We start from the raw sequence: 24,922 nt of genomic DNA, 5'->3' as shown, positions 1-24,922 counted from the left end.
CTCCTAATCTCTCTCTCTCTCGAAAATAAGTAAATAAATATTTTTAAAAATTAACAAAAAAGAAATGAGTCTGTAAGGAGGGCGGTCCTGGAGCCACAGGTCCCTCTATCTGCACATGACCTTGGGAATGCCAGTGTCTCACATAGGCCAAAGAGAGGCTGGGATCGAGGACTGTCCCAGGCCGGATCCTGCTGCCAGCCCCTTTGCTGGGCATCGGATGAGCTGTGGGTCCCTGTCGCTACCTTGGTGACGGCTGTCTCCCTCCTGCTCTCGCAGAACATGCCCCTGTGCCAACAGTACATAAGTGCTCTGCAGACCTGCCCTCCGCGAGGCACACGTGGGCCTGGCGTCACCGCCCCGGTGCCTGGGCACGTCACCTCCACCCGCTCACGGAAAACCAATACGGCTGAGCACCGGCCTGGGTCTTACTAAGTGCCAGCGTCCGGGTCCCTGTAACATTCTCAGTGAAGAAATGAGAAGTGTCCACAGAGCCCCTCGCTCCCACTGGGGCGCAAAGGTCCCCTCTGGGGAGGGTGTGCTCACGGGACACCCACGGGGGCCCGGGCCAGGCACCTGCAGGCGTCTTCTCCAAGCAGAACCTGGTGAGAGTGACGGTCCTTCTCGGCCACGGTAATATTAACACTTTTAAGAGACGACGACAATTTTGGAAGCCTTTCATCTTTGGGCAGCTTTCCAAGATTGAAGCCTTTTCTGACGAGAACATCATTTTTTTACTTGTACAATGAAACGCCAACATGTGGAAGCTCTGGATAAATCAGCAAACCGGTATTTTCCCCATGACCCGTGAGGATGCTACGATCTGGCCTGGGCCGCAGACCCGGGGCAGGAGGCGGTCTCGCTGGAACGGACGCGGGCAGCGTTCGCACGACGGCGGCCGTCACGTGCCAATCACAGCCACGCTGGAGGCAGTGCCACAGGCTGAGGTCTGGCGTACCACCAGAGACGAGCCACGGGCGCTGTTTGGCCACCTTTCCAGCGCTGTGAGGGGACGCGCACACCCCAAGCCACGCACCGTGGCGGCGACAGGGACGGCCGGGAGACCAGACACCCAGATCTGCAAACACGCGCAGCGACGCCACCCTCCCACAACTTTGTTTCAGGAGACAGTGGTTTTTCACCCAAATGTGTTAGCACGTGACAGGCTTATCGACAATTTTAAATGAACGGACACAGCAAATCTTTAACGCACCACCAGTTTTAATCCCTAACATGCACCCCACACACGAACAGCCCGCAGGTGCTTTGCTGGCCTGGAGCGCAGAAGCACTGGGACACGAGGCTGGAGAACACGCGCTGCGTGGCCTTCCGGGACAGACACAAACGACCGGTGGCGCACACGCCCTGGGCCGGGCGCAGTGAGAGCCTCGCTCTGCTGCATGGGTGACGTTCAGGGGCCATCTGGGGTAACTGAGACCACCTGTGTTTTCTGCCTTTGCCCACGGACTCCGGAAAAAAATCCCTGCGGCCACGTGACTCCATCCCACGCGTGCAGAGAGACCGCCCCGGGTCCGCCCCGAGGGAGTCCCTGCTCCCTGGCCCCCTCCCCCACTCCCCTGCCACACCTTCCTCCAGCCTGGCCGGCTCCCACAGCCTCAAGTTCAAGACCACGACCCTTGGCAGCGCGTGGGAGGCCACCTTCTCCCACAAGCGCCACCCTGCGGGGGCGGCTCGGCGCCCCGCATGGCTGGCCTGTATCTGATCACAACAGGTGCCTGACAATCTTCAAAGGAAGGAGGGGACAGACGGGGACAGCAGGGCGTGGCTCGTCTAAACCAGGCTTTGCTTCTTTTCATGAATTAATTTTTAATTTACATCCAAGCTAGTTAGCATATAGTGCGGTAATGCTACAGGAGTAGAGCCGGTGATTCATCCCCTACGTGCGACGCCCAGTGCTCACCCCGAGCGCCCTCCTCAATGCCCCTTGCCCATTTAGCCCTCCCCTCTCCCCTCCAGCAACCCTGTCTGTTCTCCGTATTTAAGAGTCTCTGATGTTTCGTCCCCCTCCATTTTTATATTGTTTTTTTCTTCCCTTCCCTTATGTTCATCTGTTCTGTATCTTAAATTCCACGAGCGAAGTCATAGGATGTCTGTCTTTCTCTAATTTCGCTTAACATAATACCCTCTAGGGGCGCCTGGGTGGCTCAGTCGGTTGGGCATCCGACTTCAGCTCAGGTCATGATCTCACAGGTCGTGGGTTCGAGACCCATGTCAGGCTCTGTGCTGTCGGCTCGGAGCCTGGAGCCTGCTTCTGATCCTGTGTCTCCCTGTTTCTCTGCCTCTACCCTGCTCACACTCTGTCACTGTCTCTCGAAATTAAATAAATGAAAAAAAATTAAAAAACAAAAACAAAACAAAAAAACATAATACCTTCCAGTTCCACCCACGTAGTTGCAAACGGCAAGATTTCATTCTTTTCGATTGCCGAGCAATACTCCATTGTCTATATATGCCACATGTCCTTTACCCATTCATCCATCGAGGGACATTTGGGCTCTTTCCATACTTGGGCTATTGTTGGAACTGCTGCTACAAACATGGGGGTGCATGTGTCCCTTCGAAACAGCACACCTGTATCCCTTGGGTAAATGCCTAGTCGTGCAATTGCTGGGTCGTAGGGTAGTTCTAGTTTTAATTTTTTGAGGAAACGCCACGCTGTTTTCCAGGGCAGCTGCACCAGTTTGCATTCCCACCAGCAGTGCAATAATCCAGGCTTTATTTACTGTTTTCTTCAGTCCATTTCTGGGGCTTATTTCACCATCGTGGCCTTTTCTCGACCCTGGAAAAGAACCCGCGGCCTTCGGCACAAACTTGACGAACGTGATCAGCCCCAGGCTGCTGTGCTCATCCGGGCTGGCGGAGGCACAGGACAGTGCGGGAGGCTGGAAGCCAGGGAGGAGGCTGTGTGTCTCACTCACTGATTGAACCGCGCAAACGCTTTCTCCTGAGCGGTGGCGGCGCCCACGTGAGCGGTTTGCGACTAACGATGACGACTGCTCACCGTGGACTGACATGGCCCTTCCAAGGGCTTTGTCCTCCACCAGGGAGCGGTCAGCTCACCCCTCTCCTACAAGCGAGGAAACAGAAGCCCAGAGAGGCTACGCAGTGTGTCTCACATCACACAGCATGTCGGTGGAAGGCTGGGATTTAAGTCCAGGCACTCTGGCTTCACGGTCCGTGATCTTAAACCATCTTGCTACTCGGTAAGAAATTCTGGGCTCTCCTCTCTTGGAAATCAGAAATAGGGTGGCAGATTAGGAGGGCAGAGGGTCTTCTGCACTGGGACACAGGCCTGGGTGAGATGGTCAGAGGGCCAGCAGGATGTGCAGGAAGGGGAGCCGCCTGGGGGTTCTGAGACCAGAGTGTGGGACCCTGGGTTCTCCTCACCCCTGCCGAGGGGAAGAGAAGGGGCAGCAAAGCCGTGTGAGGACAGCAGGACGCTCCGAATCTCAGCGGGCTGACCAGGCTTTGAGAAACAAGACGGAAAACACAGGAAGAACACAGACGGGGGAAGCCGAAGGGCAGCGGCCGGGAAGTGACGAGTCCAAAGGCAGACTGGGAAAGGGTTTCTCCGGAGCCAGGTGTGACGTCGCCACTAACACTTGGACTTGGGGGCCGAACGGGTAGCAGGTAACCTGCCCAGCGCGGCACCCAGGCCACGGCCCTCCGCACTCTGGGGCTCACGGCTCTGGTCCTTCTGGTTTACGCTGAGAGACCTCACACTGTTCCGGCTGGAACCATAAACCTTTCAGGGAAAGACCGGCAGGCAGATGCCGGCAGGTGCGTGCAGGGGTGTGTGTGAGGTGGTGAGAGCCGTGACGGAGGCCCCTGCCAGAGTCTGCGGTGAAGGATGCGTGAATACCTGTGAGCGCCCCTTCCCGAGTATTTGGGGACTACAATGTGTCATAGCTCCTGAACAACTTGCTGGGGCCGCCATAACAAAGCCCCACAGGTGGGGGCTTAGAGCTCAGACACCTTTTCTCTCCCAGTCCTGGGGCTACAGGCCCGCGATGAACATGTCCCTACTGAGGCCCCCGTCGCCTGCAGACAGGCATCGTCGCTCTGTGTCCTCATGTGGCCCTCCCTCAGAGCGCATCTGTGCCTGATTTCCTTCTCTCCCTGAGTCACTGGGATCAGGGTCCATCCTGCTGACCTCATTTTAACTTAATCGCCACTTCAAAGACCCTGTCTCCAAATAAAGTCACATCTCAAGGTCCTGGGAGTCAAGATGTCAACATGCAAATTTTCAGAGGACAACTCAGCCCCTCTTTTAAAACCGTGTAATCTGATGTCAACAGTGGAACACAGATGTGGCCCCTTAGGTGCCCATGTGCTGTGAGCAGCCTTCCAGGAGTCAGACCTTTGGGCTCTGAGGCTGGCGCTGTCCTAGCTCCGGTTCAGGGCAGGGAGCACAGGCACGGGAGGAGGATTCACCCGCTCGGGGGCCCCCGGCTGCAACACGGCGGGACCAGGACCTGAATCAGGCAGCCTCCCCCGGACCCCAGAACCCTCACGCTCCTTTCTTGCTGGAGACCCAGCTCTGCTCTGCGGGGATGGGTGGGGTACCGGTCGGGGCAGCGCCTCAGTCTCCCCGACATCAGGACAGGCAGCCGCTGGCCTTCCCTGGACCGGGCTCAGAAATCCACGTCTGCCCCCTCCTCGTCCTCAGCACCACACCCCCGTCACCGCACCCCTGTCACCCTGCACCTCACGTAGCCCCAAGACAAACCTTAAGCATAAACAAATAAAAAATGGATTAAAAGCCTGTAAATAGGGGCACCTGGATGACTCAGTCGGTTAAGCATCTGACTCCCAGTTTTGGCTCAGGTCACGATCTCGTGGTTCGCGAGTTCGAGCCCTGTGTCGGGCTCTGTGCTGCCAGTGTGGAGCCTGCTTGGGATTCTCTCTCTCTCCTCTCTCTGCCCTCCCCGCCTCTCTCTCTCTCTCTCAAAATAAACACACAAACTTAAAAAGCCTGTAAGTAAAGTCCTGTTTTGTGCTCTCTCTGCTGACGGACGAGAGGAGACAGTAGGTACCTGCTCCGTGCCAGACACGGCGCCTCGAACAGGCCCCAAAGGAAGGGCCTCGTGGGAATGGAGCAGCCAGCGGCCAGAGGAGGGTGGAGATTCAAGCCTGATCTCTCTTCCTGCATCGCGGCTGACACGGGTGTCTATGAGTGGGACCCCACGGTTGTGAGAAAACGCCGCTGATCTCAAGAGGAGGAGCTGGGACCACGCAGACAGGGGCGGCGAAGGCGAAGGCGTGGGCAGAAGCCGTTCCCTCCCAGGCGCTCTGTCGGGGGGGGCCGACCCCGTGGAAGGCCACGTGCACAGGGAGATGCCCTGCTGGGCTCGTCTCGAAATTCTGCCTACTTCTTGAACACAAGACCACACTTTCACCTTGCGTGCAGCCCCACAATGTCACTGCGGGTCCTGTGTCTGAGGAGAGGTAACAAGGACACAGGTAAACATAAGCCTCCGGACGGGCGGGCGGAGCCCGGCACCCACCGTTTCCATGGTGACGTGTTCCTCCCTCCCCCAAAGTCACCTTCGCTCTGCCACCCTGTGCCGCCTTCGCCGGCACCTGACTCGGGGGTCAATGTGTCTAGGCCTGGTTCAAAGAGCACATTTTGGTTCGGAAACCAAAGGGCGAATATTTTTAGATGAGCAGTTTGGCAAAGACAACATCCGACTGTCCTCTGACATCGGCAAGAACCCACTCAGGGCAGTAAGTCTACAGCAGACAGTGACCACACCCCTCAGTTCATAGCCCCCCACCTGGTGCTTCAGACGGAAAGTGGTGGTGTCACCAGGCAGCCGGACTGAGGCGTGACTGGCACACGGCCAACCGTCCAATGTTAAGTGCACGGGGGGATGTGCTGGGACACCTGTGCGCACCCGTGACACCAGTGCCCACTCGATGCAGCAGACATACGACCCGCCCAGCTTCCTCATGCCGCAGTCTGCCTACCCAGCCCTCAGCCCCATCCCAGGCAACCACGGGATGCCTTCTGTCAGACAGATCAGTTACTGGCACTTTCTAGAACGCTCAGGAGCGGAATTTGCCCTGAGGAGTGGAATTTGCCGTGCTTGTTCACGTGTCTCGTCCCCTAGTCTCTACCTCCAGGCTTCAACACATGTCCTCTTTCTTCCTACACACTTCTCAAGGCCTCAGATTCCCTTTACTGACCCTCCAATACTGGTCCGGAACTTCCATTATAGACACCATGGTCTGTGTCACAAGAGAAGACAGAAGTCACAGACCACACGGTATACAGACAGACGATACAAACTACTGCAGTCTACAGATGATACAACATGAGTCTACAGAGGACAGATGACACACTATATCACAGTCTACAATCTGATGACACAGACCATCACACTTTGCCAATAAATGACAGATGATCCAGATTATCAGTCTATAGAGGATACAGATGATCACGTCTCCAGAGAGTAGACGATACAGACTATCAGCGTCCACGGATGATACAAGCTCACGTTCAGTACGTGACAGATAGTATGGACTGTCATAGTCTGTAGCTGACAGATGGCATGGAATGTCATACTCCCTAGATGAACGTGGTATAGACTATCAGACTCTACATGTGACAGATGGTGTATATTGTCACAGTCCACAGATGACAGATGGTAGAGACTATCATGGTCTATAGATGACAGATAGTATGGACTATCACACTCTGGAGATGACAGATGGTACAGACTGTCAGACTCTATAGATGACAGATGGTAGAGATTGTCATGACCTATAGATGACAGATAGTATAGACTATCATGGGCTACAGACGACAGACGGTATGGACTATCACACTCTGGAGATGACAGATGGTGTGGACTCACATACTCTACACATGACAGATGGTCTAGACTGTCACACTCTGTAGATGACAGATGGTAAAGACTATCGTGGTCTCTAGATGACAGATGGTATAGTCTATCGTACTCTACGGTTGGCAGATGATTAGACTATCCTACTCTATAGTTGACAGAGGGCATCGACTATGACACTCCATAGATGACAGACAGTCCGGAGTATCATACTCTACAGCTGACAGATGGTAGAGACTATCATAGTCTATAGATGACGGATGGTACGGACTATGAGACTCTATACACGATGGATGGTACCGACTATGAGACTCTATAGATGACAGACGGTGTAGACTACTGTACTCTGTAGATGACAGATTATACGGACTATCGTACTCTACGGATGTACAGATTACCATACTCTATAGATGACGGATGGTACGGACTATCACACTCTCTATTTCACAGACGCTACGGACTATCATAGTCTACAGATGACAGTCAGTGTGGACTATCATATCTATAGATGGCAGACAGTACGGACTATCACACTCCATAGATGACAGACGGTACGGAGTATCACATCTATGGATATCAGACAGTATGGACTACCATAGTGCACAGATGACAGACGGTATCGACTATGACAGACTATAGATGACGGATGTCACCAACTACCACCGTGCAGGCTCAACAGACAACAGTGGTCACAGACTCCCGTGATAACCTTAGGCGTCTCCCTGCTCCAATCCATCCATGTCACCAAATATCTTTGCTCAAGATACAGTTACAACTATGTCATCTCCAGACCGAAAGCCAGACCTCTCTCCAGGTCTGTGGGACCTCGGTATTTACAGCATCTCCAGCAGCACGCCACTGTCTCTGCGGTGTCACTGTTTACTCGTTAGGAGTTACCTCATCTCCGCAGGTAGGCTGTCAATCTCCTGAGCATGGGGTCGCCTCCTGCCTCCCCTGATAACTTAGAAGATCCAATGGCTGTAGAGCCTCTGTTTTGTGATGATGAGAAGGTCACACAGTTACTTCCTGAGTGGGGACGGAATGAAAGGGTAACTTTGGAAGGTGTGAAAGTGTGGAGGCCGGGGCACCCCTGTACCAGTCCTTAAGCCAAGTGTGGCCCAAGCCCCTTTCTCTGCCGGTCTGGAGCACGCCCACCCTTCAAACGCTTCTTTTCCCATTTGTGCCCCCAACCCCGCTACCCTCTCACCTTCCTGGGATGTCAGCAGGTACTTGGCGGTTTCAGATGCTCAGCTCCAGCCAAGTTGGTGCTGGATCCGTGACACTGAATCGGTCCTGCAAAGAAGACAGTGCAGTCCTTAGAGATGGAAGCGTGTGTGCGAACAGCAAGGCTCAGAAGACCACAGCACCACAGGGACCGGGCCACAGAGACAGGACCACAGGGACAGCAGGGCCACAGAGACAGGATCACTGGGACAGGGCCACAGGGACCGGGCCATATGACAGGGCCACATGGACCAGGCCACAGGGACAGGGCCACAGGGACCAGGACACAGGGACTGGGCCACAGGACAGGACTACAGGGACCAGGACACAGGGACAGAACCACAGGGACAGCAGGGCCACAGGGACCAGGCCATAGGACAGGACCACAGGGAGAGGACCACAAGGACAGGATCACAGGGACAGGGCCACAGGGACCAGGCCACATGACAGGGCCACAGGGACAGCAGGTCCACAGGGACTGGGCCACAGGGACAGGACCACAGGGACAGGATCACAGGGACTGGGCCACAGGACAGGACTACAGGGAGAGGGCCACATGGACAGAAGGGCCACAGGGACCGGGCCACAGGACAGGACCACAGGGAGGGGGCCACAGGGACAGGACCACAGGGACAGGATCACAGGGACTGGGCCACAGGACAGGACTACAGGGAGAGGGCCACAGGGACCGGGCCACAGGGACCGGGCCACAGGACAGGACCACAGGGAGGGGGCCACAGGGACAGGACCACAGGGACAGGATCACAGGGACTGGGCCACAGGACAGGACTACAGGGAGAGGGCCACAGGGACCGGGCCACAGGACAGGACCACAGGGAGGGGGCCACAGGGACAGGACCACAGGGACAGGATCACAGGGACCGGGCCACAGGACAGGACTACAGGGAGAGGGCCACAGGGACAGGACCACAGGGACAGCAGGGCCACAGGGACCAGGCCACAGAGACAGCAGGGCCACAGAGACAGGGCCACAGGGACCACGGGGCCATAGGGACAGTGTCACAGGGACAGGGCCACAAGGACAGCAGGGCCACAGGGACTGGGCCACCGATGACAGGGCCGCCAGCGATAGGGACACAGGGACAGCACAGCCCACCCACCAACTGGCATTCTGGTGAGCAGACCCAGGAGAGACGGTGGTCAGAGGACTGGTTAGTGTCAAGTGAGTGGTGGTGGCTGCGGGGCCATATTTTGATGCTTCAAATGACTGTATGATCTGTGTTCTTTATGTGCATCAAACATTTCTTAACAAACGGAAAAACTTTACAAAGAAACAGTGGCCCTGGGAGAAGAAAGAGACATCAGGAGGGGACGGGCAGTATCCCCCAGCAGTGATTACGGGGTGTGGTCCAGCTCTCCCTCCCCTCAGCAGGCAGCTCCCAAAGGTCCCGGGCCGGGAAACACTTGCCAGCCCCCAGCTCTGGGCCATCGGCCTCAGATCATTCTCTCCAGATGGGAATGCCTGGTGAGGCTGGGCCGGTTCCCAGGGTAACTGAAGGACACCGAGCATGCCCCATCGAGCTGCCTTGGCAGCTTAAGACAACGGTCTCTCGTGAGCATAAGTGAAATAATTCACAGAAGAACTTAGTCCCCGACACGCAGGCTGGGGCCACGTGGCCAGAGGTGGACGAGCCGGGCAGCTGAAGGCTCTGAGGATCACTGTGCGGGAGACCCGGGAACACTGAGCTCTGGTCCCGCTCTGGTCACTGGGCAGGAGGGAAAGGCAGCGGTGTGACAGCCCTGAGGCAAGGCCCCCCTTCCGGGGCCAGGACGTCGTCGCCTGCTTCAGCTCACCGCACTCCTGCACCTGCACTTTGCACACCATCGTGACACCGGGCGGGCCCGTGATCGGTGTTCACTGACCGAGCAGCGAGGTCCTTCTTGCTCTCCCGAAACTCCGAGGCACCAATGGCTGGAGGAAGGTCGGGCTCCGGAGCCTGCAGCCTGGAGGTGACCCGTGGTCCCTATGCCCCCATCTCGTCTACGTGCCTGATGACAGCACAGGGGGACCCCCCTCCTCCTTCTGCTTCAGGGACGGGCCAAGCAGCAGCTACTGAGGAAGGCTGTCATTTCTTCTGTGCTGGCGTCTGAGCCCTGCACTTGGCACTTCCAGGACAGAGCAGGGCTCTCAGTTCATAGAGGAGGAGGCTGGGGTGGCTGCAGCTACACCCAGGTCTGCTTCACCCCGAGCCCACCTGCTTCCCCCCACCCATCTTTGCTGCTCACGGCATGGCCCTCGGCCAGCAGCTTCCACCATCGGCATGCCTGGTGCCTGCTAGAAATGCAGACTATCAGGTCCCACCCCAGATCTCCTGAATCAGAATTCCCACACGCTTCCCTGGATGAATCACGTGCACACTAACACTAGAGGAACACCACCCTGCACTCACTCTCGTCAGCACTGGGAGCTTATCTTAAAGGGAGACCTGGAACTTCACACCCATCAGGGTGGGTTGTTATTAAAACCAAGATGAAGGCGATCCCGATCAAAACAACACCAGCACTCTTCCCGGAGCTGGAACAGACAATCCTAAAATTTGTATGGAACCAGAAAAGGCCCCGAATAGCCAAAGCGACCTTGAAAAAGAAAACCAAAGCAGGAGGCATCACAATCCCGGACTTCGAGCTGTATTACAAAGCTGTAATCATCAGGACAGTATGGTGCTGGCACAAGCACAGACACTCAGATCAACGGAGCAGAATAGAGAACCCAGGAATGGACCCACAAACGTATGGCCAACTCATCTTTGACGAAGCAGGAAAGAACATCCATGGAATAAAGACAGTCTCTTCAGCAAACGGTGCTGGGAAAACTGGACGGCGACAGGCAGGAGAATGAACCTGGACCACTTTCTTACACCAGACACAAAAATAAACTCAAAACGGACGAAAGACCTCAATGTAACACAGGAAGCCATCACAATCCTCGAGGAGAAAACAGGCAAAAACCTCTTTGGCCTTGCCTGAAGCAACTTCTTACTCAACACGCCTCCGGAGGCAAGGGACACAAAAGCAGAAATGAACTACTGGGACCTCATCAAAATAAAAAGCTGCTGCACAGCGAAGGAAACAATCTGCAAAACTAAAAGGCAACCGACGGAATGGGAGAAGATATTTGCAAACGACGTATCAGATAAAGGGTTAGTATGCAAAGTCTATAAAGAGTTTATCAAACTCAACACCCAAAAAACAAATAATCCGGTGAAGAAATGGGCAAAGACATGAATAGACACTTTTCCAAGAAAGACATCCAGATGGCCAACCGACACATGAAAAAATGCTCACCTTCACTCATCATCAGGGAAAGACAAATCAAAACCACAATGAGATACCCCTTCACCCCTGTCAGAATGGCTCACATTAACAACTCAGGCAACAACGGATGTTGGTGAGGATGCGGCGAAAGAGGAACTCTTTCGCATTGTTGGTGGGAATGCAAGCTGGTGCAGCCACTCTTGAAAACAGTATGGAGGTTCCTCAAAAAACTAAAACTAGAACTACCCTACACCCCAGCAATTGCACGACTAGGCATTTACCCAAGGGATACAGGTGTGCTGTTTCGAAGGGACACATGCACCCCCATGTTTATAGCAGCAGTTTCAACAACAGCCAAAGTATGGAAAGAGCCCAAATGTCCGTTGATGGATGAACGGATAAAGATATGGTATATACATACAAGGGAATATTAGTTGGTGATGAGAAAGAATGAAATCTTGCCATTTGCCCCTACTTGGATGGAACTGGAGGGTATTATGCTAAGCAAAATAAGTCAGAGAAAGACTAATATCATATGATTTCACTCATCTGTGGAATTTAAGAAACAAAACAGAGGAACATAAGGTAAGGAAAGCAAAAATAAGATAAAAACAGAGAGGGAGACAAACCCTAGGAGACTCTTAAATACAGAGAAATGAGGGCTGCTGGAGGGGTTGTGGGTGGGGGGATGGGTAAAGGGTGAGACGCATTAAGGAGGACACTTGTTGGGGTGAGCACCGGGTGTTACATGTAAGCGATGAATCACTAAATTCTACTCCCGAAACTACTATTACACTCTATGTTAACTAACTTGGTTGTTTTTAATGTGTATTTCTGAGAGAGACAGAGAGAGACAGACAGAGTGAGAATGGGGGAGGGCAGAGAGAGAGGGAGACACAGAATCCGAAGCAGGCTCCAGGCTCTGAGCTGTCGGCACACAGCCTGACATCCGGCTCGAACCCATGAACCGAGGGATCACGACCTGAAGTCGGACACTCAACCGACTGAGCCACCCAGGCACCCCACGAACTTGGATTTAAATAAAAAAATAAATATTCCCTTTTAATATAAATACGTAAATAAATAACAAAGATGAGTTAGTAAGTGTTGGCGAGGACGTGGAGAAACGGGGACCCCGTGCACGGTCAGCGGGGGTGTGAAAGGTGCAGCTGCCGTGGAAAACGGCACGGCGGTTCCTCAAACTCAGCAATGGCCTCACCACGTGACCCAGCAACTCCATCCGGGGAGCAGACGCCCAAAAGAACTAAAAGGACACGAACAGGTACGTGTGCACCTGTGCGCGCGGCAGCATCCCTCACAACAGCCGAGAGGTGGACGCCAGCGAGGTGTCCCTCGGTGGATGAATCCACGAAACCGTGTGGGCCGTCCACGCGAGGGGGTGTTATTGAAGCTTAAGACGGGAAGGAAGTAGTGGCAGCTGGCACAACACGGATGGACCCGGAGGCCATCCTGCCAAGGGCAGGAAGCCGGTGACAACAGGACACTCCGAGGGGCCCACTCGTACGAGGTCCCCCGAAGAGTGGGATCCGTGGAGACGGGAGCCGGATGGGCGGTGCGGGGGCTCGGGCCGGGCCGGGGAGTTGGCTTCGTGGGGACAGAGCTCCGGCTGGGGAAGGTGGCAGAGTTCGGTGAACGGCAGGTGGCGGTGACGTGTGCTTCCAGAGCGAATGAACCTAACATCCCTGCGCTGGCCAAAAAGTGGTGAAGGTGGTGAACTTTTGTTATGTATATTTTAGCACAATTTTTAAACAATGCTTTAAAACAAAAAAGGAAACCTGAGGACCATCGTGGAAGATGCTTCCGGCCTGGAGGAGGGACCCCTACTCTTCACCCCTGCTCGTGAGCCTTGAGATGTCAAGCTTCGTCCCTGTTCTGCACACACATCTTTGAAACACTTGAATGGAACGAATCAGAAAATCAGAATAATGTGACCTCTGGTTTACCGTCCTCTCTGCGACCCAATAGGCATTAACCCCACAACTTACATGACAAAACCTGAGAGTAGGAGAAAAGCATTTATTTCATTCATTTGCCCAAGAGGCCCTACGATGAGTTAATTTCATACATGTGGGTGGGTCCTGGGCTGAAGGTGCTGGTGGGGATGTGCATCCAGCCTGTGTACGGGCGTTGTTCATTCAAGGCTCTCCATTACATAAAGGGGCCTTTGCCCACGAGCACGCTGTCAGACGTTTGTGCCTACACAGGGATTGCGGGGGAGGAAGGGATGTGGTTGGAAGAGAATCCTTTATTTCTACTCACTGGCAATCAATAGATTCTAAAACTGAAAAAAAAAGAATAAAAAAAATCAGAAAAAGAAAGAGGGGCACCTGGGTGGCTCGGTCAGTTGAGCACCCCACTAGATTTTGGCTCAGGTTGTGATCTCATGGCTCCTGGGATACAGCCCTTCATTGGGCTCTGCACTGTCACTGCAGAGACTGCTTGGGATTCTCTCTCTCTGTCCCTCCCCTCCTCTCTCTCTCAGAATAAATAAACTTAACAAAAAGAAAGAAATCAAGAAAGAAAGAATATAAGCAAGTTGTTTAGAAATACGGAAGAAAACAGGGGCGCCTGGGTGGCTCAGTTGAGCATCTCACTTAAAAAAATTTTTCTTAATGTTTATTTTTGAGACAGAGCACAAACGGGGGAGGGGCACAGAGAGAGGGAGACACAGAATCCGAAGCAGGCTCCAGGCTCTGAGCTGTCAGCACAGAGCCCGACACAGGGCTCAAACCCACAAACCATGAGATCATGATCTGAGCTGAAGTCAGACGCTCAACCGACTGAGCCATCCAGGCGCCTTGAGCATCCAACTCTTGATTTCCACTCAGGTCATGATGCCTGGGTGGTGAGATTGAGCCCTGCGTTGGGCTCCATGCTGAGTGTGGGGCCTGCTTGGGATTCTCTCTCTTGCCCTCTGGCCCTCTCCCTGATTCACGCTCTAAAATAAATAAATAAAATTATATATTAAAAAAAGAAATATGGAGGGAAATAAAGATTTGAAAGTGGTTGCCTTTGATGAGCCAAAAATGGAGGTGGGTAAGTGGAGAAGAGGTCCGGTAAGTGACTTTTAAAATCACGTATATACAGTACTATCTTACTTCATCCAGGCTGCTAGGACGAAACCACCACAGGCTGGGGGGCTTACAAACACCCCCTGGTTTCTCACAGTCCTGGACGCTGGAGCTCCAAGACCAAGGCACAGATGGCCGTCTTCTTGCTGTGTCCCCGCGGGGCACAAGGGGCAGGGGCTCCAATCCCATCACGAGGCTCCGCCCTCCTGACCTCATGGCCTCCCGACAGCATCGCGTTGGGGGCTGGGTTCCACAGATGAATTTGGGGAAGGCGGTTCACTCTGTAGACTTAATACATGTCGGTGCTGTCCTCTCCACCACTGCCTTGGCGAACAGAAGTCACCGCGACTCACAGGCACCCTCTCTTCAGAGAATATGCTATGCCGGTTGCTAGGAACAAGCTACCGCCAATCTTGCAAAACAAGTTTCAGCCGTTTTGCATGAAATGGAAACATGATTGCAAGAAAAACTAAAAAAAACCAGCCATCTGAAATACAAACGCAAACAGCAGTAAGATTCGGTTTTTCACCTTAAGACCGATGGGCTGCGTGGAGAGGGTGAGCACGCTCCCACGCTTTGGGGACCAGCCTTCAACAACCGATTCAACTTCCTCCCGGGAACTTGCCAACAGCTACCTATACCTGACACGCTCTACTTGGCCAGGTGATTACAATTCCTGAAATTCCTCCTACACGAATACTAACACTCACACAAAAAACAGCTTATACTATATAAAAAAAAAAAAAAAATTGGTAACAACCTAATTGTGCACCAACATGGGGCGGGCTGGAAAGATTAAGGCACATGTGGACAGCAGAGCCAGGGAGCACTTTTGTTCGGAATTGGAATGATCTCCATGAAGCATCTAAGTGGAAAAAGGTCCCTGCGTATCATCACACAGAAACTGTTCCCGGACAGACACTCAAGCACTGGGTCACACTAACCTTTCTGGGAAGAGAGCCGGGTGGCTGGCCGGGGGTGGGACAGTTCACAGCACGTACTCAAACTCGACTGAAGAATGGGCCATTTTAAAGGTAAAAATGAACATTTATTGGGGGCGCCTGGGTGGCTCAGTCCGTTAAGCTTCTCACTTCAGCTCAGGTCATGATCTCACCATCCGTGAGTCCGAGCCCCGCGTCGGGCTCTGTGCTGACAGCTCGTTGTCTGGAGCCTGCTTCAGATTCTGTGCCTCCCTCTCTCTCTGCCCCAACCCACTCGCACTCTCTCTCTCAAAGATAAATAAAACATTAAAAAAATTTTTTTAACTAAACACTTAGAAAGGGAAGAGGGAAACTGGGAGTTACTGTTTAACGGCTAGACTTTCAGTTTAGGATAAAAAAGTTCTGCTGTTGTATGGTGGTGATGGCTGTAAAGCGGGAATGTATTTAATGCCACAGGACCGCACAACTGGGAATGGTTACAACGGTAAGTGTTACCTTATGAATATTTTACAATAGAAAAGTCCCTGTGCAGAGATCTGACAATCCGCCTTCACGGTGAAAAAAGGACCCCTGCTTATCTGGAGCTCAGAAAAAGGAGAGGTTTGAAGGAGCCTAGCTCTGAAGCAATTCATCCCTTAGCGCCCCCCAGCCTAGGGGCTCTGGCGAGTACCGGAGGTGGGGGGTGCGTCCCATGGGGACGCCATATCTCGGGGAACTCGGGGAACGAGGCGTGGGGAGGACCTAACCCGTGGCGCTGGGGACCCTGGGCGGGGAGGATCTGTCCTGGGAGCAGGGCGTGGGGAGGACCTGTCCCGGGGCGCGGGGGACCCCGGGGCTTGCCCTTCAGCCCCGGCGGCACCCCTGACGCCGTCACCCCGTCTTTCGTCTGGAGCTACTGAGGCGCCTGAGCCCCCGGACCCCCTGAGCCCAGCCTGGGCGGACAGTCCCTCAGGGTGCGGTCCCCTACCGCGTCCGCCCGCGGGAACTTTCCGGGTTCAGCTGGAGTCCAAGCCCGCTCTAGGGAAGTCCGACGCCACGCGCCTGCGCAGTCCCAGCGCCTGCGCAGTCCCAGCGCCTACGTAGACTCGGCGTCTGAGTGCACCGCGTCTGGGTTGATCCTTGCGCCTGCGCAAAGGAGGTGCGTGTCCGCCAGCCCACGGGGGCGGACCCAGAGTCAGCAGGCCATCGTCCGATCCCGCTCATTGGCTGAGAAGTGGAGCGGTGGCCGGGCCCACCGCTGATTGGACGGAGCGAGGACAGCTTCCCTGCCGGCGAATCGCCGGGCAGGTGAGGTGCCGGCCGGGCCGGCTGCAGGCTCAGCTCGCAGTGTTTCTGGGCCATGGCCTCCGAGGAGAAGCCGCTGGTGGTCGTGACCTGCACCGCGCCGGTCAACATCGCGGTCATCAAGTACTGTGAGTGCCTGACCGGGGCGCGGGACACGGTCTACGGGGCCCGGACGGGGGACAGGGTCCACGCGGGAGGTCCACCCCGGATGGAGGGACGGGGGACAGGATCCACGGGAGACGTCCACCTCTGGGATGGGGGACAGGGTCCACGAGGGACGTCCACCCCCGTGTGAAGAAGGGACGAGGGACAGGGCCCATGTGGGGGGTTCACACACCCCGGGGGGGGGCGAGATGGGGGACAGGTGCACAAGGGAGGCCCACCTCCGGGACGGGGGACAGGGTCCACGGGGGGGTTGGTGGTTCATCCCCGGGGGACAGGATGGGGACAGGGTCCACAGGGGACATCCGTCCCCCGGGGCTGGACGGGGGGCAGGGTCCACGGGAGATCTCCACCCCCGAGATGGACAGGGAGACAGGGTCCACGAGGGATGTCCACTCCCCAGGGGGCCGGACGGGGGGCAGGTCCTCGCGGGAGGTCCACCTCCAGGTGAAGGAACAGGGGACAAGGTCCACGAGGGACGTCCACCCCCCGGAGCAGGACGGGAGACAGGGTCCAAGGCAGTGGGGGCATCCACTCCCCTGGGGGGCAGGATGGGGGACAGGGTCCGCTGGGGACATCCCCCCCCCCCAGATGGAGGGACGAGGAACAGGGTCCACAGGGGGAGTTTTACCACCGCGGGGTTGGGGGACAGTGTCCACCAGGACACCCACCCCCGGGGCTTGGCTCCCACAGTCCTGGAACCTGGCCACCTGGAGCCTGCTCTCCAAGTCCGTCATGTTCTCAAGACTGCTCAGTCCACGGGTTCCTTTCATGTGGAGCCTTGGGAGTGGCTCTCGTCCCTCGCCCTGATTTGGAGATTCACCGAGGCGCTGGCTTGGGTCCTTACTTGCTCCCTTAGCGCGGAGTCCTGTTTCCCGGCGGGGACACCCACGCTCTGCTTAGCCAGACACCCTTTGAAAGGTCGCTGTCCCAGCGTATTGTGGAGACAGCTGCTCTAAAGTTCGCGTGCAGGTAGCCGCGTGAACACAGGTTTTCATTCTTTGGGGATGAACGTCCAGGAGTGTCACTGCTGGGCCGTAGAGTAGTCGTATTTCAGTTGTGTAAGGAAACTGTTGAACTTGACGTGTGGCTGCCACTTTCTGTTCCCACCAGCGATGCGTGGGCATCGCAGCTTTGTGGCCCCTGGTGTCGTCACTGGCTTTTACTTCGGCCATTCTGATCGGTGGGTGACCTCCGACCGTGGGTTTACTCCATGAGTGTCTACCGGCCAGTGACACCGGACACCGTTTCCCGTGCTGTTTGTAACCTGTGCGTCCTCTTTGGTGAAACACTTGCCCGCGTCTTATGTCCGTGTCCTAATTGGATTGTGTACTTTTTTACCGTCGAGTTTTGGGAGTTTGCTGTGTCCTCTGCGTCCTAATCCTTCGTCGGATGTTCGCAGATGTTTTCCGCCATCTGTGGCTTATCTTTCGACCGTCCTAACGGGGTCTTTCAAAGAGCCGTAGCGTTCAAAATCTGGGTGAAGCTCACGCGTTTGGGGTCAAGTCTGAGACTCACCTACTTGGCCCTGCAACCTGAAGATCTTCTGAAGCTTTTATAGTTTTTCATTTGAAGTTCAAGTCTCCCGTTTTGAGTTGCTTTCTTGTATAAGGTGTGAAACTTGGGTCTGTGCTTTGGGCTGTGGATGTGCAGTCGTTCTGGCGGCATTTGCTGGAAAGGCCGCTTCTCTCTTTGCAACGGCTCTCGCGCCTTGGTCAAGTCCGTTGGGTGAATTGAAGCGGGTCTCTTTCTGGGCGCTCCGGGAGCCCCTGCCAGCTTGTCGTCAGCACCACCGGTAACCGTCCGCTGTCCCGAGGCCCCACACAAGTGCAGCGCGACGTGGGTGCTTAGCAGAGAGCTCTGCCACCGTCCACTCGTGGGAAGCTCCCTTTGCCGAGCCGGGGCGGGGGGAGGGGGCCGGTCTGAGTGTCTCCGGGGAGCAACAGCGGAGACTGGAACCAGGGCTCCCCTTGTTTGGGAGGCGAGAGCCTTACCCAGAGTGCTCGGGGCCTGGAAGGCCGCTCCGAGGGGCGGAAGATAAAACAAGCAATGAAACAGGGGATGGACCGGCCTCCAGCTCTGCTCTGGGACTGGGAGCCTGGCGAAGTGGGGAGAAATCCGGGAGGACTTCCTGAAGGCCACGGCACAGGAGGAAGAGGACTTAACACTGTGCATTGAGGCAGCAGGCTCTGGGCGGAGGGGAGAGAGCGGGCTGGCAGCGAGGGTAACTGGGGAGCACTGGTGGGGAGGAGCGAGGGCAGCGTGATGGTTTGCAGGGCTGGGCAATGGACCGGCCCAGCCTTGGGTTGTCTGTTCCAGGGGGGAAGCGCGATGAGGACCTGGTCCTGCCCATCAACTCCTCTCTGAGCGTCACCTTGCACCAAGACCAGGTTAGTACGGATGGGCACTGAACACAGCGTAAATATTTACCACACTTTGGTTGAACTTTTGTTTAACAACTGTAGCAATAAATTCCCGGCCGGTGAACAGTTCCCCGGCCCCCTGTTAGGACTGCTCTTTGCGCGCAGGCCCCTGCTCCCAGCTCTCCTCCGGAGTCCAGGCCTGGTGCCAAGCCTGCCACCTGGCTTGGGGCCTCCTCACTGCCCGCCCGGCCTGCCTTGGCCTCAACGGCCCAGTTCTCCAGCAGGGCCGTCCCTGCTCCTGAGCGGGAGACCCCGGAGGGCCATCCCCAGTGGAAAGGCGCGCTGAGCCCTCACCCGTCCCTGCGGTGGCCCCTGTGTTTTCTCTCCCAGTTAAAAACCACCACCACGGCCGCCATCAGCAAGGATTTCACCGAGGACCGGATTTGGCTGAATGGCCGGGAGGAAGATGTGGGGCAGCCACGCCTCCAGGCCTGCCTCAGGGAGAGTGAGTGGGATCCCGCGGGGGACGTGTGCGACACTGAGCCGAGCCCTTCCTTCCCCTCTGCCCCTTCTTCTGTCTGTAGGGTCTGAGCGCACAGAGGGTGCTGCTGGCTTCGCAGGCCCCCTGGGGGAGAGGGCTGCTTGTTAGCACGGCTGGGGCGGGGGCCGGGACCTTCCCTCCCCGAGAAGGGCGTCTGCAGGAGAAGCTGGGGGCAGAGGCCGGCTTTTGGCTGTGCCGCTCCCTCTTCCTGACTCACGGTGGCTGAGATGCCGGGAGCAGGTCGGGGCCACCTGCCCAGTGGCCGTGTCCCCTCCACCTTCAGTCCGCCGCCTGGCCCGGAAGCGGAGGAGCACCGGCGACGAGGACCCGCCACCCCTCAGCCTCAGCTACAAGGTTCACATCGCATCGGTGAACAACTTCCCCACGGCCGCGGGCCTGGCCTCCTCCGCGGCTGGTTATGCCTGCCTAGGTGGGTGCCCGTGGGGAGACCGAGGGCCTGTCGGGTGCTGTGCTGTGCATGCTTCGAATGCTGTCACATTCTCGCAGCTTACGGGGAGTCCCCGCCACACGTCCGAACGATACAGCCTCCTAGGGCTCTGTGTACAGGCCCTTCCAGGTTGTACGTGACAGAAACCCATCCCAAACGGGCTCAAGCCTAAGAGAAGGCCAGTATCTCTGCTTACCCGACACAATCCCAAGAGAGGTAGCTGGCCCCAGGTGCTCCGACAGGCCCGCTGGGAACCCGTCTGCCTCCTTCCGTCCAAACCCCTGCCCTGCTTCCCCCGTGCCGGCTCACTCTCCAGGATGCCCTCCCCACCCGCGCCAAGCTGGGCACCGCAGCGGCAGGCGGTGGGCTCACGATTTCTGACCTAGAAGGAACGCCGGGGGTGACGCTTACTTGCCCAGCCAGCTCGTGTGCTCTGCTTGAGCCGCCCTCGGTGCCTAGCGGGGCCGGGAGGGCACCCGGGGCCGGGGGCAGAGAGCTTGCCCCCGGCTCTGTGTCCTGCCGTCGGGCCCCCGGCCAGACCCAGCCCCACCCCAGCTGGCCCTGCCAGCTGTCTCGCTGACGCCGCTCTCCGGGTCCCTCTGCCTCGGTCTCTGCTCCCCGTGGTTTTCAAAGGCTCCCCCCACCCCCGGCCTGCCCATCTGAGCACCCTGTGTCCCGTACCCTGTGCCTGCAGCCTACGCCCTGGCCCGGGTCTACGGGGTTGACAGCGACCTCTCGGAAGTGGCCCGCCGGGGCTCGGGCAGCGCCTGTCGGAGCCTGTACGGCGGCTTCGTGGAGTGGCAGATGGGGGAGCGGGCCGACGGGAAGGACAGCGTCGCCCGGCAGGTGGCCCCCGAGTCACACTGGCCCGAACTCCGAGTCCTCATACTTGTGGTGAGTGAGGCTGGGAGGGGCGGCTGCCTCGGGAGGTGGAAGCGTCCCGTGGCTCCCGTGGCTCCCGTGGCTCCCTGCAGCTGCCGGGCTGCCGCTCCCAGGACCGCGCCGTCTCCGCCCGGGCGGGCGACCTCTGTGGTCGGGGGCACCACTGTCCCGCTTCCCACACGAGCCCGGGCGGGGGGGGGGGGGGGGGGGGGCGGGACGGGACGGGATGGGACGCGTGTTCCGGGCTGGGGGCCGCAGGCTGGGGTCCAGGCCGTCTGTCTTGGTGCAGGTGAGCGCGGAGCGCAAGCTGGTGGGCAGCACGGCGGGCATGCAGACCAGCGTGGAGACCAGCCCCCTGCTGAGGGTGAGGCTGGGGTGGGTGGGGGCGGGAGGCCGCCCGGGGCGCATCCTGCGTCCCTCGGGGGCCGGGCCGCTGTGCTCCGCTCAGCGAAATCTCCCGTGCCTCGCAGTTCCGGGCCGAGGCGGTGGTGCCGGGGCGCATGGCGGAGATGACCCACTGTGTCCGGGAGCGGGACTTCCAGGGTTTCGGCCAGCTGACCATGAAGGACAGCAACCAGTTCCACGCCACCTGCCTGGACACCTTCCCGCCCATCTCCTACCTCAGCGACATCTCCAGACGCATCGTCCGCCTCGTGCACTGCTTCAACGCCCACCACGGGCAGACCAAGGCTAGCGGGGGCCCGGGGGGCAGCTGGGGGCGGAAGTCCTGCGGCGGGTTCCCGAGGCCGTGGCCCAGCACGGGCCTGCCCGCCACCAGGCTTCCTGGCGCCCGCTTGACGTGGCTGCCGAGGGGCCGCGGCCCGCGCCGCCCCCCGGCCGGTCCTGAGTTGGCGGGCGGCCACGGGTGTCCGTGGCGGGTGACAGGTGTGAGCCGGGCCGGCCTCTCCGCGGACACTCACGCTGACCACGCGGGTTCCAGGTGGCGTACACGTTTGACGCGGGCCCCAACGCCATGGTCTTTACCCTGGACGACACCGTGCCTGAGTTCGTGGCTGCCGTGAGGCACTGCTTTCCCCCCGAGTCCAACGGAGACAAGTGAGTTGGGGGCCCCTGCGTTTGGGAGGTCATGGGGGAAGGAGCAGGGTCTCCTGCTGAGGTTGGGGACAGTGGCATCTGAGGCCGTGGTGCCGGACGGGGGTCCCGTGGCAAGTGTCGATCTCTACAGGGACAGGGCACCTCCCTGTGACCGCAGGCGCTTCTCACACAGGTCACAGCCCTGGGGCCGCATGCACGGGTGCGCAGCGTGATGGCTCCCGTGGGGCAGGGCCCCAGCCTCGAGGTGGCTACGGGGCCTTCGCGTTTCTCCCAGCGGTCCCTGTTCCCCGTGCAGGGAGATCGCCCTGCTAGGGCTGCGGGGAATACACGGGGTTGTTTCTCTGTCACTGTAATTGGGGCAACACTGATGACTTCTGGTGGGGCGGGGCTGGAAGACTGACTTCCTCGCCAGATGGACAGAACGCACGACCAAGGACGATCCCCAAGGCGGCTGGTGTCCTCGTGGGAGGCTCTGAACTCACTGCCCTCGTCACCCCGTGGGTGGTTCGCAGGCTTTTGCTGTTCTGGGAACACGGCCACGGACTCACACTTGCACCGGGGTGTTTCCCTCTTAAGCTTCGTCCCCCCTTCCTGGCCACCGCGGCCAGGTTCTCGCGCACGCGCGCCCGGCTGCGTGTCTGCGCGTGTGAGGTCTAATACACGTCACGCGTTACTCACCGCGTCAGCAGCCTCGAAGGGCACAACCGGTGGCTTTACGCATTTCATTGGGTTCCCGAGCCCGTGCACGTCCCCAGAGGAGACCTGTCCCCTCCCCTCCGGCAGGGCCACCCCCGCCCCCGGCAGCCACTGCTGCTCTTCCTGTGTTGAGTCTGCTGTCTGCACACCTTCCGGCAGGAGCTCAGGACGTGCGGCCCGTCTCTCCCCAGGTTTCTGAAGGGGCTGCCCGTGAGGCCTGCCTCACTCTCAGACGAGCTGAGGGCCGCGCTGGATGTGGATCCCACCCCCGGCGGCGTCAAGTACATCATCGCCACGCAGGTGAGGCCCAGCGGCCCGGCCCACTGAGGGCTCACGGCCAGCCTGCCGGCAGGTGAAGGGGCTCCCCGGCCCCGGTCTGTCCCCGGCAGGAAGCCGGCTTGCTGGTGGTAACAGTGACACCACCTTTCTGTTTTCAGAGCGTTCGGTACAGTGTGGTTTGTCCCGTCCACTCACTTACTCTCAGGGTGGATGTTTGGGGACCCTCCCACCCCCGCCGCCAAGCGAGGGGAGCACTTGGGAACACGCTGGGACCACCGGCGTCCCCAGTGCTGAGTGGGGACACTTAGGGAGACTCACAAGTGCTGGGGACCCTTGGGGCTCGCCACGTGGGCACAGCTCAGAGTGCCCGAGCCGGTGTTCTGCTCGGATCTGCCCGAGTCTTGAGTCCTGCGACCTGAGCACCGAGGCCACGGTCTCCACCTTCCACCTTGCACGTGCTATCCACCCCAGGTCTGGGTGACGGAGGCCCGGTGACCGGGTGCCTGCAGTGGCCCACGCGGGTTGTTAGCCTCTCTTAGTTTCTGACCTGCACTTCCCTGCTTCTCCCGTTGGCACGACCTGACAGGTGGGCCCCGGGCCTCAAACGCTGGACGACCCTCACGCCCACCTCCTGGGCCCCGACGGCCTGCCGAAGCCAGCTGCTTGACCGCCTTCCCCAAGACGAGCCCCAGCCACCGCTGGGACAAGGGCCGCTTCACCGGGACAGGGGTGCTGGGTGTGGCGGCCGCGAGTCTGTGCTCACTGGGGGCTCGAGGGGTAGCCGCCGGGCTCCAGGCCAGGCCACTTGCTGTGGCCACATTGGGACACTTGGAGTGACCGTTGGCGCCCCACGGGCAGTCGGGGGCACGCCCCCCAGCGGGTGCCGGGCTGGATGGCACGGGGCTCCCTGGCCTCGCCCTCTGGGGCCGCTGCCACCGCCCCAGACGGCAGCCGTGCCGGATATGACGGGGGGGTGGCGTCCCTCCTCAGAGCCGGAAGACAGGACGCCTCTGCAGACCTCAGGGACCCTCTGGAAGACTTGAAGCCTGAGAGCCGCCTACGGCTCCTCTGCCAGACGCGGGCCACGAGGTGTGAACGGAACGTTTCTGTGTAAAATGACCACTGGGGGCGCCTGGCGAGCTCAGTGGTGGAGCGTGGGAGTCTTGATCACAGGGTCGTGCGTTCAAGCCCATGTTGGCAGCTGGAGAGTTTACTTTAAAAATAAATTTAAAAAAAAAAAGACACCGCTGTGTCTCCTGCGGGAGGTGGGAGGGTGGCACCGAGGTGGGAGTGCGATGCCCGGAGCCCTGTGGGCTGCTGGGAAGAAAGACAGCGCTCCTGACTGGGGCCTTCTCGATTCCTCCACCAGTGCTCTGGGGTCCCTGCTCTGAGAGGCTGGAGGGTGTGGGCAGGATGGGCAGAGCTTGGAGCCAGCTCGCACCTGAAGAAGCTGCCCTCTGTCGCCTGCTGGCCATGCACGTGGCCACGACTGTGGCCCATTTTCGGTGGCTGACACAATCCTTAAAGCCCTGACGGGGCGTGGGGGTGTGGTTCGGGTCTTGCTTCAAGTTCCTGTCCACGAAAGAAGGCGGGAAGTGGGTTTTTTGGCCGCAGTGCTGGTTAGGGACATGATTCCCCTCAGCCCAGGAGTTTCTGGATCATGAAACCATAGGAATGCCACCCTTCCCCACTTCCAAAATGTCAGTGTAGTGCAGGCAGGCTTCTGGGAGGGGGTGGGCACCTGGGAGAATCCCTGCCCCTCTCCCACCAGGGACCGGGGCTGGGGCCGGGGCTGCCACTGCTGAAGTCACC

General features: G+C 58.0%; 1 protein-coding gene and 2 long non-coding RNA genes across 6 annotated transcripts; 1 reads left to right on the top strand and 2 right to left on the bottom strand.

Moving 5' to 3' along the window:
• Nucleotides 1-1,200: 1,200 nt before the first annotated feature.
• On the bottom strand, nt 1,201-16,549 carry LOC123577773. Of its 2 annotated transcripts, none has more exons than XR_006702076.1 (3): nt 15,403-16,549; nt 8,074-8,159; nt 1,201-7,892 (listed from the first exon to the last, which is right to left on the bottom strand). It is a non-coding gene; the product is annotated as an uncharacterized LOC123577773 (long non-coding RNA). The 2 variants fall into 2 exon arrangements; XR_006702075.1 differs by having other exon boundaries at nt 16,367-16,549.
• LOC123577774 lies at nt 13,390-13,759 on the bottom strand. Its single transcript, XR_006702077.1, has 2 exons — nt 13,715-13,759; nt 13,390-13,583 (listed from the first exon to the last, which is right to left on the bottom strand). It is a non-coding gene; the product is annotated as an uncharacterized LOC123577774 (long non-coding RNA).
• On the top strand, nt 15,400-24,338 carry MVD (mevalonate diphosphate decarboxylase). 3 transcript variants are annotated; one of them, XM_045439976.1, is made up of 11 exons: nt 15,400-15,492; nt 15,785-15,883; nt 19,165-19,235; nt 19,599-19,713; nt 20,033-20,179; nt 20,892-21,091; nt 21,369-21,443; nt 21,550-21,768; nt 22,020-22,135; nt 23,023-23,131; nt 23,697-24,338. In XM_045439976.1, the coding sequence occupies exons 2-11, from the start codon at nt 15,838-15,840 to the stop codon at nt 23,775-23,777; spliced, it is 1,179 nt and encodes a 392-aa protein (XP_045295932.1). In that variant the 5' UTR covers nt 15,400-15,492; nt 15,785-15,837; the 3' UTR covers nt 23,778-24,338. The 3 variants fall into 3 exon arrangements, with proteins under 3 accessions (XP_045295932.1, XP_045295933.1, XP_045295931.1); XM_045439975.1 differs by lacking the exons at nt 15,400-15,492; nt 15,785-15,883 and adding an exon at nt 16,652-16,811; XM_045439977.1 differs by lacking the exons at nt 15,400-15,492; nt 15,785-15,883; nt 20,033-20,179 and adding an exon at nt 16,651-16,811.
• The last annotated feature ends 584 nt before the right edge of the window (nt 24,339-24,922 follow it).

The sequence above is a fragment of the Leopardus geoffroyi genome, chromosome E2 (assembly GCF_018350155.1).
Source record: "Leopardus geoffroyi isolate Oge1 chromosome E2, O.geoffroyi_Oge1_pat1.0, whole genome shotgun sequence".
NCBI classification, from domain to species: domain Eukaryota; kingdom Metazoa; phylum Chordata; class Mammalia; order Carnivora; family Felidae; genus Leopardus; species Leopardus geoffroyi.
This window is presented reverse-complemented; position numbering and strand designations above follow the sequence as displayed.

Coding starts and splice junctions, on each gene's coding strand:
- MVD (XM_045439975.1), top strand. CDS start 16,739: ATGGCCTCCGAGGAGAAGCCGCTGGTGGTCGTGACCTGCACCGCGCCG. Junction 22,136..23,022: donor CCCGAGTCCAACGGAGACAA/GTGAGTTGGGGG, acceptor GTCTCTCCCCAG/GTTTCTGAAGGGGCTGCCCG. Junction 23,132..23,696: donor AGTACATCATCGCCACGCAG/GTGAGGCCCAGC, acceptor ACGACCTGACAG/GTGGGCCCCGGGCCTCAAAC.